Consider the following 11,564-nt stretch of genomic DNA (forward strand, 5'->3'; position numbering starts at 1 on the left):
GCTGGGGCGGCTCTGTCTGTCTGTCTGTCTGTCCAGAGGCCTGCGTGCGGAGGCAGGGAGCTGGTCTGACTGTGTTCATTTATCTCAGGGGCGGTCTGGTGTGTGTGCCGGGGTGTGGGTGTACAGGTTTCCCAGCTGGGGGGCACCAGTCAGCCCCTGGGGCATGGGCAGTCCGAGAGCGACGGGGAGGGGGAAATGGGGGTTTGGACATATCAGGTTTGGCCGCTGTTAGCATCGTGATGGTGTTTTAAAAGGCAGGAGTTGAGCACTGGGGTCTACTGTGCGCAGGGTCAGATAAATAGTAAGGAAAGTGCGAGTAGGAGAGGTGCAAAGAGAGCAACGGTAGTAAAGAATCAGCAAAAAGAAGCGTGACAGGCAAGGCCTGCTGGAACACTGGCTCTGAAATGTCTGGATTTAATAGGTACCTGACTGTAGAAAGGACGTAGCTGGCACTGACGATCAGTTGTATCGTCCTTCAGTACTCTGCTCCAGAAACACACAGACACTTGTTGCAGGAATTAATAGCAGAAGCCTTCCTGCTTTTCTTTCAGATATGGCTCCGTATTATGAAGCACTCTGCAAGTCTCTTGAATGGCAGATAGACATGGATCTGTTGAACAAAATGAAGAAAGCTAATGAGGAAGAATTGAAACGTCTCGACAACGAATTAGAAGATGCGGAAAAGATCTTGGGGGAGAGTGAAATCCGAGACGCAATGATGGCCAAAGCTGAGTACCTGTGCAGGATTGGGGACAAGGTTGGTTCATGGCAGAGGCTTTATGGATTCATACTAAAAACACTGCATCGTAATCCTCTTAGCTAGGCAGGTTCCAGTGAGCGCTGTTCATAGGGAGGAAGCTGCGTGACTTACAGTGCGTTTTCTTTATGGCACAACTCAGACGTGGGTGAGAGATAGGGGAGGGTATTACTGAAATTTAAATTATCTAGGAAAAAACCAAGCAGGCCTTAAAAGAAAACATCTTTTTCTTGAAAAGGAAAAAAGTTGTTTTCCATTTGCAGATGTTATTTTTCACTTTCCTTGTGTCTTTAGACTTTTTTAAGCTATTTACATAGTGCAACTTAATTTCAAGTTATAGAATAGGTTTTCATAGTCCTTAGATTTAAAAGATACATGAGGATTGGCTCTTTTAACTTGATTTAAACTTTGATTCTTTAAGATTATTCAGAATGCATAATGTTAAAGTTCTGTGGGAAACTAACAAAGTCACAACTATCACCGGAAGACGACGCGTGTACTTAGGACAGACATTTTGTAAACATTCGAGGTACTTTTAATATTCTTATAGTAGAAAATACTGTCTTGCTAGGAGGGAGCTCTGACTGCGTTCCGCAAGACTTATGACAAAACTGTGGCACTGGGACATCGTCTGGATATCGTGTTCTATCTTCTAAGGATTGGCTTGTTTTACATGGATAACGACCTCATCACACGGAACATTGAAAAGGCAAAAAGGTACTGCTTGGGTTGTTGGAGTGCACTAAAGCACTTCCGAGACAAACTGTAACAAAAGAAATGGAAGATAACTACCTTGCTGTCAAGAAATGACTGAGACTGGTTGCAAGACAGAATCACAGTGATGGGTGGGTGTTACCTTGTACTAGAGAGCTTCCTGTTGCTGGATTTTTTTATGAGGGGGAAAGAGAAAAGAAAGATTAATATTTTGTGTCAGCTATTTTCTAGCAGCTGACTTTTCATTTGTAGCCCACTCTCTGCTCCCAGTTCTCTGTTCTGTAGCTGTTGGAAGACAAATAACTTCGGGTGTGATTAGATTGTATGACTGCCAGCTGAATCCAGCTGCTGCCCAGTGCCACCCAGCTGGCTCTATGAAGTGCCAGCTTTTCTTCTAGAAGCAAGAGCTCAGTGTCAGCACCGTGTGCTTTGGTGCAGCTGTCCTTCCCTTGTTTCCACTGCTACCTTCAGCGCCTCCCTGCTCCCAACATTTTGAACTTCAGTGGTTCCTGTAGCAAGCTGCGGTTTCCAGTCTCTTTGCTGGTGCTATGAGACACCAAGGCCGCGGGTCTTCCCAGTTATCATGTTCCTTGGGCAATGATTTTGTGTGTTGCTTTCTCAGCAGATATTTCTCGCCTGTGGTCCTGCTTAAAGCCACATCAATTTTGTGTTAATATGATTCTTGAAAAGCGGCAACTTTTAATTTTTTTCTATGCTGCTAGTTGGATGGCTTTGATTTTAGCAGCAGAGGCAGTGGGAGTATGTTGCCACAGCCCAGGTTGGCAGTAATATTTGCGTGCACGACTCAAAAGACTGTTATCACAACTTTAGAGGCTATGAACTTTTGCTTTCAGTTGAAACTTGCACTGTGCAAAAGCGTCTGGCCTCTCCTGTTTCCTACCCCTGACAGGTGTCCAAAGCCTGGACTGTTTCAACAAGCTGTAACATAAAACAAATTATTCTTTCTCTAATCACATGGTATCAGTTGATTTATTGTACTTGTTTCATATAACTTATTACATAATACAGTTACATAAGTAAATATTTCTTTTTGTTCTGTTTTAAGTCTAATAGAAGAAGGAGGAGACTGGGACAGGAGAAACCGTCTCAAAGTGTACCAGGGCCTTTACTGTGTAGCTATTCGAGATTTCAAACAAGCAGCAGAGCTCTTCCTTGATACAGTTTCGACGTTTACATCCTATGAACTTATGGATTACAAAACATTTGTAACGTACACAGTCTATGTCAGCATGATTGCGTTAGACAGGCCTGACCTTAGGGAAAAGGTAAGGAAAGCAGATGAAAACACCAGTTCAAACAGACACAGCCTTTCTTTAACCTGTTTATCTCCAGGCTGAAAGTGATGGTATTTAAACATGTTTGTTTGCTTTCAGGTTATTAAAGGAGCAGAGATTCTGGAAGTGTTACACAGTTTGCCAGCTGTTCGACAGTATCTCTTTTCTCTTTATGAATGCCGTTACGCAGCCTTTTTCCAGTCATTAGGTAAGGCTGTGTTCTTTCCTACACCACTATTTCAGGTGCTTCAGTTATTTGTTTCAGATCATGCACAACTTTTGTGGAGTAGCTACAATCTAGAACTAGAGCTACTTTATGCAGAAGAAAAAATAGAGGGGTGTTTTGTGGGTTTTTTTGTTGTTGTTGTTTACACAGTGACCTAAAATTTGCTGCTGTTTGATTTTTAAAACAAACAAACAAACCGTTGCATACAGTGAGCTTTTTGAAAGGTCCCATCTGATTAGGTGGAAAAGTATTTTCAAATGGCTATGGAGTACTGTCTCACCTGAAGAGCCAGGTCAGACAAGAAAGCTTTGAAAGGTTTTATCTTTGAAAGAAGTTATAGGACTTGTAGTCTAAAGGCCCTGAAATCTCGACCTGTAAAAGATATTACATGGAAACTTTTCATTGTTGTTACCATTGGCTTTCTGCTCTGGTTTGTAAAAGGGTGACGCTGAAGAAAAGCTTTTCAGAAAACTCTCAGTCTTGCCAGTTCTCAGACTGCAGACTGCTTATTTTCCTTCTGTGAGATTCAGAATACAAGAAAATAAGATATTTAGAAAAAGCAAAAAAGAACCTTTCATTTTGTGGAAGACTGGGCCTGATAAGATTAAGAGCTAAAGGCAACATTTTTCTCTTGCTGGCCTTATCACTAGCTGAGAACTAGAACTGTCAGGAGAAAAAGTCACTTTAGTGCCTGGAAATCCTTGTAAGTAATTTAAGAGCTCGTACCAGAAAGTTAATTTTATTTCCTTACCCAGCTGTGGGTAACAATGTTTCTTCGGGTAGTTACGTACCAAGTACTGCTTGTTTCCAGCACCACATTGCTCCTACGTGACAGCTGATCCCCGCGCTTGCCTTCAGTGAGGTGGTCCCCCTGCATAGAGGGGAGACTGGCTCACACCCCGAAAGAAGTATTCTCTGCTGATAAACAGGGTCATTAGCTTTGCCACAATATTGTTTCCAAGTTATTAACTGCTTCTGGTTCTACAACTGATACAGGTTACACGAATTTACTTCTCTTTAGCGTAGAATACCTTTCATATCCTGAAGTATGCAAGAGTACAATATAGTTATGTTCACACTGATTACTTATTAACTGGTGTTATGTCTTTTATTTACATAACTGATATGTTACATTTCTTAGAGATTACCGACTCATTTTCTTTTTCTTTTCTCTTTTTTTTTTTTTCTTTCTTTTCAGCCATTGTAGAGCAAGAGATGAAAAAAGATTGGCTGTTTGCACCTCACTATCGATACTATGTACGGGAAATGAGAATTCATGCATATAGCCAGCTCCTAGAGTCTTACCGGTCATTGACATTAGGATACATGGCAGAAGCATTTGGAGTCAGTGTAGAATTCATAGATCAGTAAGTTATCTGGCTTTTTAAGTTCATAAAGATCTCACTTTACAACTTTTAATTATTTATAATGATCCCATTATGAATAAAAATCTTTGTTCTACTTTGATTCTAAACATGCCAAGTTATGTTTCTATGGAAGAGCTTGGCTAAATTTAAGTGAACCTTATGTTTCAATAAAGAAAATAATGTGATTGCAATATCTCAATGACAACTTTTCCAGTTTTTCTTTCACTCTAAACATGTGTGAGAAACTAGTTTTTTATTAATAACTTTGTTTTTTATACTGCTATATCTATTGACCTTCATATGTTATGAAACTTAAGATTTCAGAGAATGACTTAGTTCACAACTATGCGAAAACTTGACTGTTACAACTTTGGGGATCCGCACATTTTATGTACCCTACAAGTCTCCGTATTTAGTTTTGCTTGCTTTCTGGTACATGGACAGGATCTGATGTTTTTCACTTAACTCAAACATACACTATGGTCTCGATTTGCAATTCTTTTCTAGTGTAAAACCAACGGATTTAGATCATGATGAGAACTAACGTGAAGTGAGAAATTGACTTTTACTCTATGTACATGAAACGCTTTGTTTCAAATGCCTTCACAAGAGTCGTTCTTGCATAGAGACGTTTCAGATTTTCTAACATAGAAAAGTGTTACAGTGTTACTGCTTGAAATATTCAGAAATGAATTAATAGGTGTTTCAAGAGAAACCAAATACCATTCAATTCGAAGGTAAATGTTTTAAAGTCATACCAGTTCTTATGCTTCCCAGTAATTTATTACTAGTTGTAACTTGTCTTACTCTTGATCACAGGAATATTTTCTTCTGCCATCAGTAATGCACTGTAGACTACCAGTGGATTAAGCAAAATAATAATTAAAAAAGAAGCAGCCTATTTAGAGCTACTAGAGAGTAGGGAACCATTAAAAGACTTTTCTAATTAATTGACTGGCATGAAGATATTTACATCAGGATAAATTCCGAATAGGTACTACATGACTGCTGCCTTTGAATTTGAAGAGTGGTTGATGCTAAGCCAAGTGATAAATTTCACTAACTCAACTTTGGCTTGAGAAGAAAATACTAAGACGTTTTGTATTCAGATCACTAGAATGATGATTCTTGTGTGTAATGTCCAAGCTTTAATAAGATGAGGATGTATAAGATGCCTTATGAAAATATATAGGCTGTTGCTTCAGAAATATAGTGTGGTGACAATGTTGTTTTGTAGTAGCAGGTTCAGTACTGCTAAGTCTACAAGTCCTTGGTGAAACAAGATTTAACCAACTTTTTTTTTTTTCTTTACTTAGGGAGCTTTCAAGATTTATTGCAGCTGGGCGATTACACTGCAAAATAGACAAAGTAAATGAGATTGTAGAAACTAACAGGTATGCTAACAATTCCAGTTGAATTCTATACATTTTGATGACACTTATTACAGAAATGTAAGTGGCTTGGTGTAAAACATATTCTCACTTCTAAACCGTTTTTTTCCCCTCACAATTCCTAGGCCTGATAGCAAGAATTGGCAGTACCAAGAAACCATCAAGAAAGGAGATCTGCTGCTAAACAGAGTTCAGAAACTTTCCAGAGTAATTAATATGTAATTTTTTAATGCAAGGGGATGAAAAATTTAGATGTTTAAAACATTTTGGAAGTAACCTATAAATATATTGTATAACTTGATATACTGTAGGTAAAAAAATTACTAGCGAGAGAGGTAGTGTTTTTACTTTCCACTTCATTATGTAAACAATGTTCTGTTTTGGTGTATGGATCCCAGTTCATTTATTAAATGTATGATACAGTTGGTGATCTCTTGTAATACACACTTTGTTCTTGACTGTATACTTGACTGTGTTCAATATTTAATAGCAAAGCAGGGTCAAGATCTGTTAACAGAGAGAACTGCTGGCAATCCTATGCTTGCTTTTTTAAGACTTCTGTATTTGAATCAAAGGTGAAAAGAATCAGTTGCATAATAGTAAAGTAGCCAAAAATTTTAGTTTGTGCACTGTCCAGACAGAACGAACTCTTGTTGCAAGACGATTACAGCTTAAGGGAGAAGGAATAAGGATACAAATGACTGCGGTGAAGCAATAACATAACCACGAAAACTGTAAGGGCTATGACTTTGGGAACATCTTTAACTGAAGTAGCCTCTCCCTTAAAATGACATTTTTGCTAGCTGTTGAAAAGAAAGTCAGCACATTAGCAAAGCATTACATTTGTAATTACTTCCTCTGTTAGATTTGCAGATGTCAAAATGACGGTAGGAACAGGGGAAGACACTACTGCAGTTTGACACAACTGATCAAATAGTGAAGGGGGTTATGATTTCTTTCTTCACAGCTGCTGAGGAATAAATGTTTCGAGTAGGCTGCTGCCATACTGATGACACATGGTTTCTGGCTGTAGCAGAGCCTACGGCAGCAGCTGTTTACCCTGCTTGCTTGGCTTGGCTTGAGGTTTCTTTTTTCCTCCCAAAGAAAGTCTGTGACTTAGTTCTGTTAGCTGTTTGATGCCACTGCACTTAGCAACAGAATCCATTTACTGTCTGTATTCATTGCAACTTTAATGCTTGAAGTAACACCAACAGGTAGATGTACCCACAGAATGATCCTGACATTTGGAAGCTGCTGTGCAACAGCTCGGACAGCGTGGCATTTCGCATGCCTGCTCCTCTTACTGGGAGAGCATGGAAGATCTCCCGACTTTGAATCGCTGCCACCTGCCCGAGGTTAGAGTCCTCAGCAGTAATGTTGAGGGTCCATTAATATGCTCTGTTGAACTGTTCTGAAAGCCAAAATATGACCTAGTGATTTTTGGTTTTCTTTTACTACTTACTAGAAGCTGTTTTGTTTTTTCCAAGTAGCAGCTATTTAGCTGAAGTTTAAAAGATTTAAATTTCAGACAGTACTAATTAGAAGAAAATTCTGATCTTTGCTTTCTTTAGAATAGTGAGAGTAATAAAGAGAACCCTAGTTTGTTTACCATGTGGTCAGCTATTGATTCTATATTTTGTGTGTTCACACACATACCACTTCATATAAAGTTTTAATAAATTTAGGCCAATATTCCGACGTTTCAGAGCTGCAAGAGTAGCTCTCAGTTTTTCTAGATCTGTTCCATATCAGATAAAGTAGAGCTAGCTAGGAAGACTTGAGTTCTGGCTGCCTTTTGGTAACATCTTTTCCACCTTCCGTACATGCAAACGTTAAGCGTATCAGAAGACCATACTACAGGCGGTATGGGCCGTAGGCTTCACTGAATTGAGGGATTTCATTTCTGGTACATAGCTGAATCTTCCTTTCCAACATATTTGTAATTGAACTGGCCTTAATTAACTATATCAAAGCTTCGCAAAATAAATCTCAGGATTTCCATTCAGCTTATGTATTACCATATATATTTTTAACTGTAAGTTGAAGGGAATAGAAACTTACTCAAGAAAACTAGGCTAATGGAGGCTTCATTCACTCGAGAGAAAGCTTGCTGCTCTTTTAGTATAGGTAAAAGCAACAGAAAAAAACACAACCCTGGAAATGTCTACTTTGTGAGGAAAATAAAAGTATTACTAAAGATTCTTAGTGTGCTGTAAGATATTTGCAGAGCTTTCACTTTTTATTTTGTTCTAACCATCACTATCATCCTGTGGGAGCCAAGCATTTCCTAATCTGGCGTTCTCTGCTCAGGCAGGTGAAAAACCAGAATGTTCAAAACAGAAGCACATATCCTACCAGAGCAAAGTGAGAATTCATGTTCAGTGTGCCACCAATAAATTCATTCTAGTACGAATCTTGGTGAAGATGTCAGCATTATCTAATCTAGAAAAATGCTAATTCCACTAGAGACAGTTTTTAAAGACCTCCTTTAAAGATCCTGACTTGCCTTGCTCATTTCCTGATCTCGGCCTGCGTCCTGCGAAGGAGGATCCGGGAGGAACCTGCAGAGCTTCTTGATAAAGCTTTTTGGGCCAAGGCCTGGCAAGAAAGTGGCGGCAAATTCTGCCTGAACAATTCTAAGGCTTTCAGCAGCAGTTCAGCCTCTCAGCCGTGACAAATGGTGGTGGGATAAAATTCTGGACAGTTGCAGGGAAAGGCAATGCCTCCTGAAGTCCACGGCTAGATGCACGAAGCATAGCCAGAGCAGCTGTTTATTGCCCTCCTGAAAAAAGAAAAAGCAATCTGGTACATAGTCTTCTCCAAAGAGCAGGAATACTGAGGGGTCCAGGGTGGTCAGGCCTTGAGCTGATCAAAGGCATCATTTTTTCTATTCTATTATTTTTAACTGCCTACTTTAATTTCCACATCAAAATCAGAAGCAATAGGATTTCTGCTTCCTTTAAACCCTGAAGTAACTTCAAGTTACCTTTCACTGTCCCGTGATAATGTTAGTTTTACCTTGGGTTTATTTCATCTCATAATTTCCATTTATTTAAGTCTGATTGTGAGTGGCACTCCAGACACACCCGTTCATGCCTCGGTCTTGACACCTTTCCATGGATTTATAGTCCACATGCCAAAGTTGTACATTCTCTCTTGTAATTCAAGCTTGTGCTGTTCCTTGAACCAATGCCATTCTCCAATGTCGCTTTGGAAGGCTGACTTCATACTAGCAACAAGGTAGCCAGAATGGGACACAGATTTCAAGACGCAGCCACACCACGGGGACGCTTTCCACCTTGCGCTGCAATATGTGCACTGCCATTAAGCTGCGGGAACGCAGGAGGGAAGGACAGGAGATGGAACGTTTTGTAGGGTTTGTCAGTAAAGTTCTGCTACAAAATGGTTGACGTCTAGTTTGTGTGCAAACGTCTTTTGGCTCGCCTGTCCGCTGGCCTGCCAACGGCTCCATTTCTTCTCTCACTCAAGGCTGAGCTCGAGTTCAAGGTCTTGCCTTGCAGACAAGAGACAAGGCACTCACTCTTGAGAAAAGTCACCTATTGTGGACAGGAGGGGACACAGGTGAAGGGAGCTCAACTGCAAAAATGGAGGACAAAGAAAATTTCCAGCACTGTGTTGGAGAGCAGCTAAACCGAGCAGCAGCGCACCGTCTCTACCGATGCCGAAGAACACTTTTGCACTGATTTGGCTACAGATGTCAACTACAGTCATTCCCCATGGGCTTGGGCAAGGCTTTTTGACTGACTGCATCTCTCAGGCCAGTTTTCGTCCTTTGGAATGAAGTTTGACTCCAGGTTAGTTTGAACAACTTCAGAAAAGGTTTTTGAGATTCCCCTGAATTTTGGTGGGCCAGAAAAAACAAACCCAAACCAAACATATGCCGCTTTTGCGCGACAAAGATCCCATGCTGCTTGTTAGGAACAAATCCAGCAGCTAATGCAGTTCTGAGCCAAAGCACTGAGAAAAGCATTCAGTCAAATTAAGAGTCCCACGGTGGATCCTACAAGCCACGTGTGTTTGATTATTTGTTACAGCAGAATGTGATAATAATGAACCAACAGGAATTTGCATTTAAATAAAGCCAATTGCAAGCCCTTGTATTGGTGGTTTCAGTAGTTGGCATAAGTAACGGCGGCCACAGAGCGCTTCAAAGGCAACGGGTGCTGGGGCCGTTCGCTGTACGCTGCGGGCCAGCTGTGCACCCCTGCCTCCAGAGCTGCAGGTGCAGGACCAGGATTTAGGAGTTCTCCCACCACAGGCAGGTTGTAGCCTTTGAGCCCAACACGTCTCCACCAGGAGAAGGCTGACACCTTCGGGTTCAAAGGACATATCACCAGCTTCCATTTTAAATGCAAAGGGTACGGACAATATGCGCATGTATGCAAAAGCATAGAGAACCTCTGACATTTGGATTTGCATTGCACGCACCACCAAGTTCAAACTCCTCTATCACCAAGTAGCTCCTCCTGGATATCAACAGGAGCATTTTCCTATGAGACAATCAGTGGCAGGAGAGAAACTGTCAACTTCAGGGAAGTCTCTGTTTACGGGGCTCTACCCCAGCACCTGGTCAGAAGGCGTTTTTCATGACAAACCCCTTTACTGAACTGCTGGAGTCGCTGGGGGAAGCAATAAGGTGCTGGGCAGCTCTGCTCCCTGCCCGAGGGCAGGGCTCCCTGGCACTGCGCTGCAGGGTGCCGGCAGCGGTGCCTAACGCAGCAAAGGATGGGGAGAGCCAGGACACTCCAAACCTGCAGAGCTCGGAGTTACATGGGATAGACGCAAATTTTTCCCTCTTTTCTTCACCTTACCAGTTTTAGAGGATACAGAACCCTGTTTCAAATGGAGTTAAATGCAGAGTCAATCCTTGAATTCTGAAGCAGACGCAGACAGCTCAGTCAAGAACTTGCCTGAACGTGATGACAAGCAGAGCTCCGCTCTGCTGCGCGACCTCCGTCTCCTGCACGCTCCGTGCTGCCGTCACTTGTACAGTCCAGCACAACCAACCTCGGTGCCAACAGTTTATAGGGCGGCGCAGAAATTAGAAATTGCTACTAGAAAAGAAAGATATTTGCAGGAACGTGAGACAATAAATAAATAAATATCTTCAGTCAACACAAAAGATAAGTTAAATGTAGAACTATTAGAAGTACTCATTATAAAAAGGCAAAGCAGAACCTGCTTGCTGCCTGACCCCCCACTTGTATCTTGTAGCATTTATTCCAAATACTAAAGAAAACTTTGTTCTTACTGTTGTAAGAGGAAAAGGCGGGGGCGGGGGGAGGGAGAGAGAGAGAGAGAGAGAGAGGGGGACTAAAGGAAGCATTGCCGTGGATGTAACTATGAATTCCTATCCCACTAACAGGAGTTTTACCGGTTTTACAAACCGCTCCTCAGAAGTCATCCACCACACACGAGTCCCAAGTCACTTGCAGAGGAAAGCCTGCAAGAGTATTTAACCTGTTGAATTCACACACGATCTTTAAACTGTGAAAACACAGAAGACGCTTTTTTGGAAGGGGGGGGTTGAAAGGAAACATGGTCATTCAACATACCGCATTTGGCATTGTAAAAGCTGCTTCTCATTATTCTACTTGGAAAACGATACCAAGTGCGAACCTTAAGTAACACACCGTCCTTCGCACCGGAAAAACACTGCGGAGTCGATACAGGCACCTCTCAAAAACAGGTACCAAAGACCTGCAGTACGTAAAGATCCCATCCTACCGGGCTGATTCTGTAGCCGCTCACGCGATGCTGAGGTACAGTGACAGAATTTGACCACATCCAATT

The 11,564-nt window shown here is 41.4% G+C and overlaps 1 protein-coding gene across 1 annotated transcript; it reads left to right on the top strand.

Annotated features, from left to right (window-relative positions):
- The first annotated feature begins 550 nt into the window (after positions 1-550).
- Positions 551-6,190, top strand: PSMD6 (proteasome (prosome, macropain) 26S subunit, non-ATPase, 6). The gene is made up of 7 exons (XM_009581038.1): positions 551-757; positions 1,329-1,474; positions 2,538-2,757; positions 2,866-2,974; positions 4,191-4,359; positions 5,676-5,753; positions 5,876-6,190. Exons 1-7 carry the CDS (start codon positions 554-556, stop codon positions 5,970-5,972), a joined length of 1,023 nt encoding a protein of 340 aa, XP_009579333.1. The 5' UTR covers positions 551-553; the 3' UTR covers positions 5,973-6,190.
- Positions 6,191-11,564: the final 5,374 nt, after the last annotated feature.

The sequence above is a fragment of the Fulmarus glacialis genome, unplaced genomic scaffold, assembly GCF_000690835.1.
Source record: "Fulmarus glacialis isolate BGI_N327 unplaced genomic scaffold, ASM69083v1 scaffold10247, whole genome shotgun sequence".
Taxonomy (NCBI): domain Eukaryota; kingdom Metazoa; phylum Chordata; class Aves; order Procellariiformes; family Procellariidae; genus Fulmarus; species Fulmarus glacialis.

Excerpts from the sequence above, each read along its gene's own strand:
- PSMD6 (XM_009581038.1), top strand. The coding sequence starts at position 554 with ATGGCTCCGTATTATGAAGCACTCTGCAAGTCTCTTGAATGGCAGATA. Across the intron at positions 2,975-4,190 it reads AGCCTTTTTCCAGTCATTAG|CCATTGTAGAGCAAGAGATG; the intron begins GTAAGGCTGTGT and ends CTTTCTTTTCAG. Across the intron at positions 5,754-5,875 it reads GAGATTGTAGAAACTAACAG|GCCTGATAGCAAGAATTGGC; the intron begins GTATGCTAACAA and ends CACAATTCCTAG.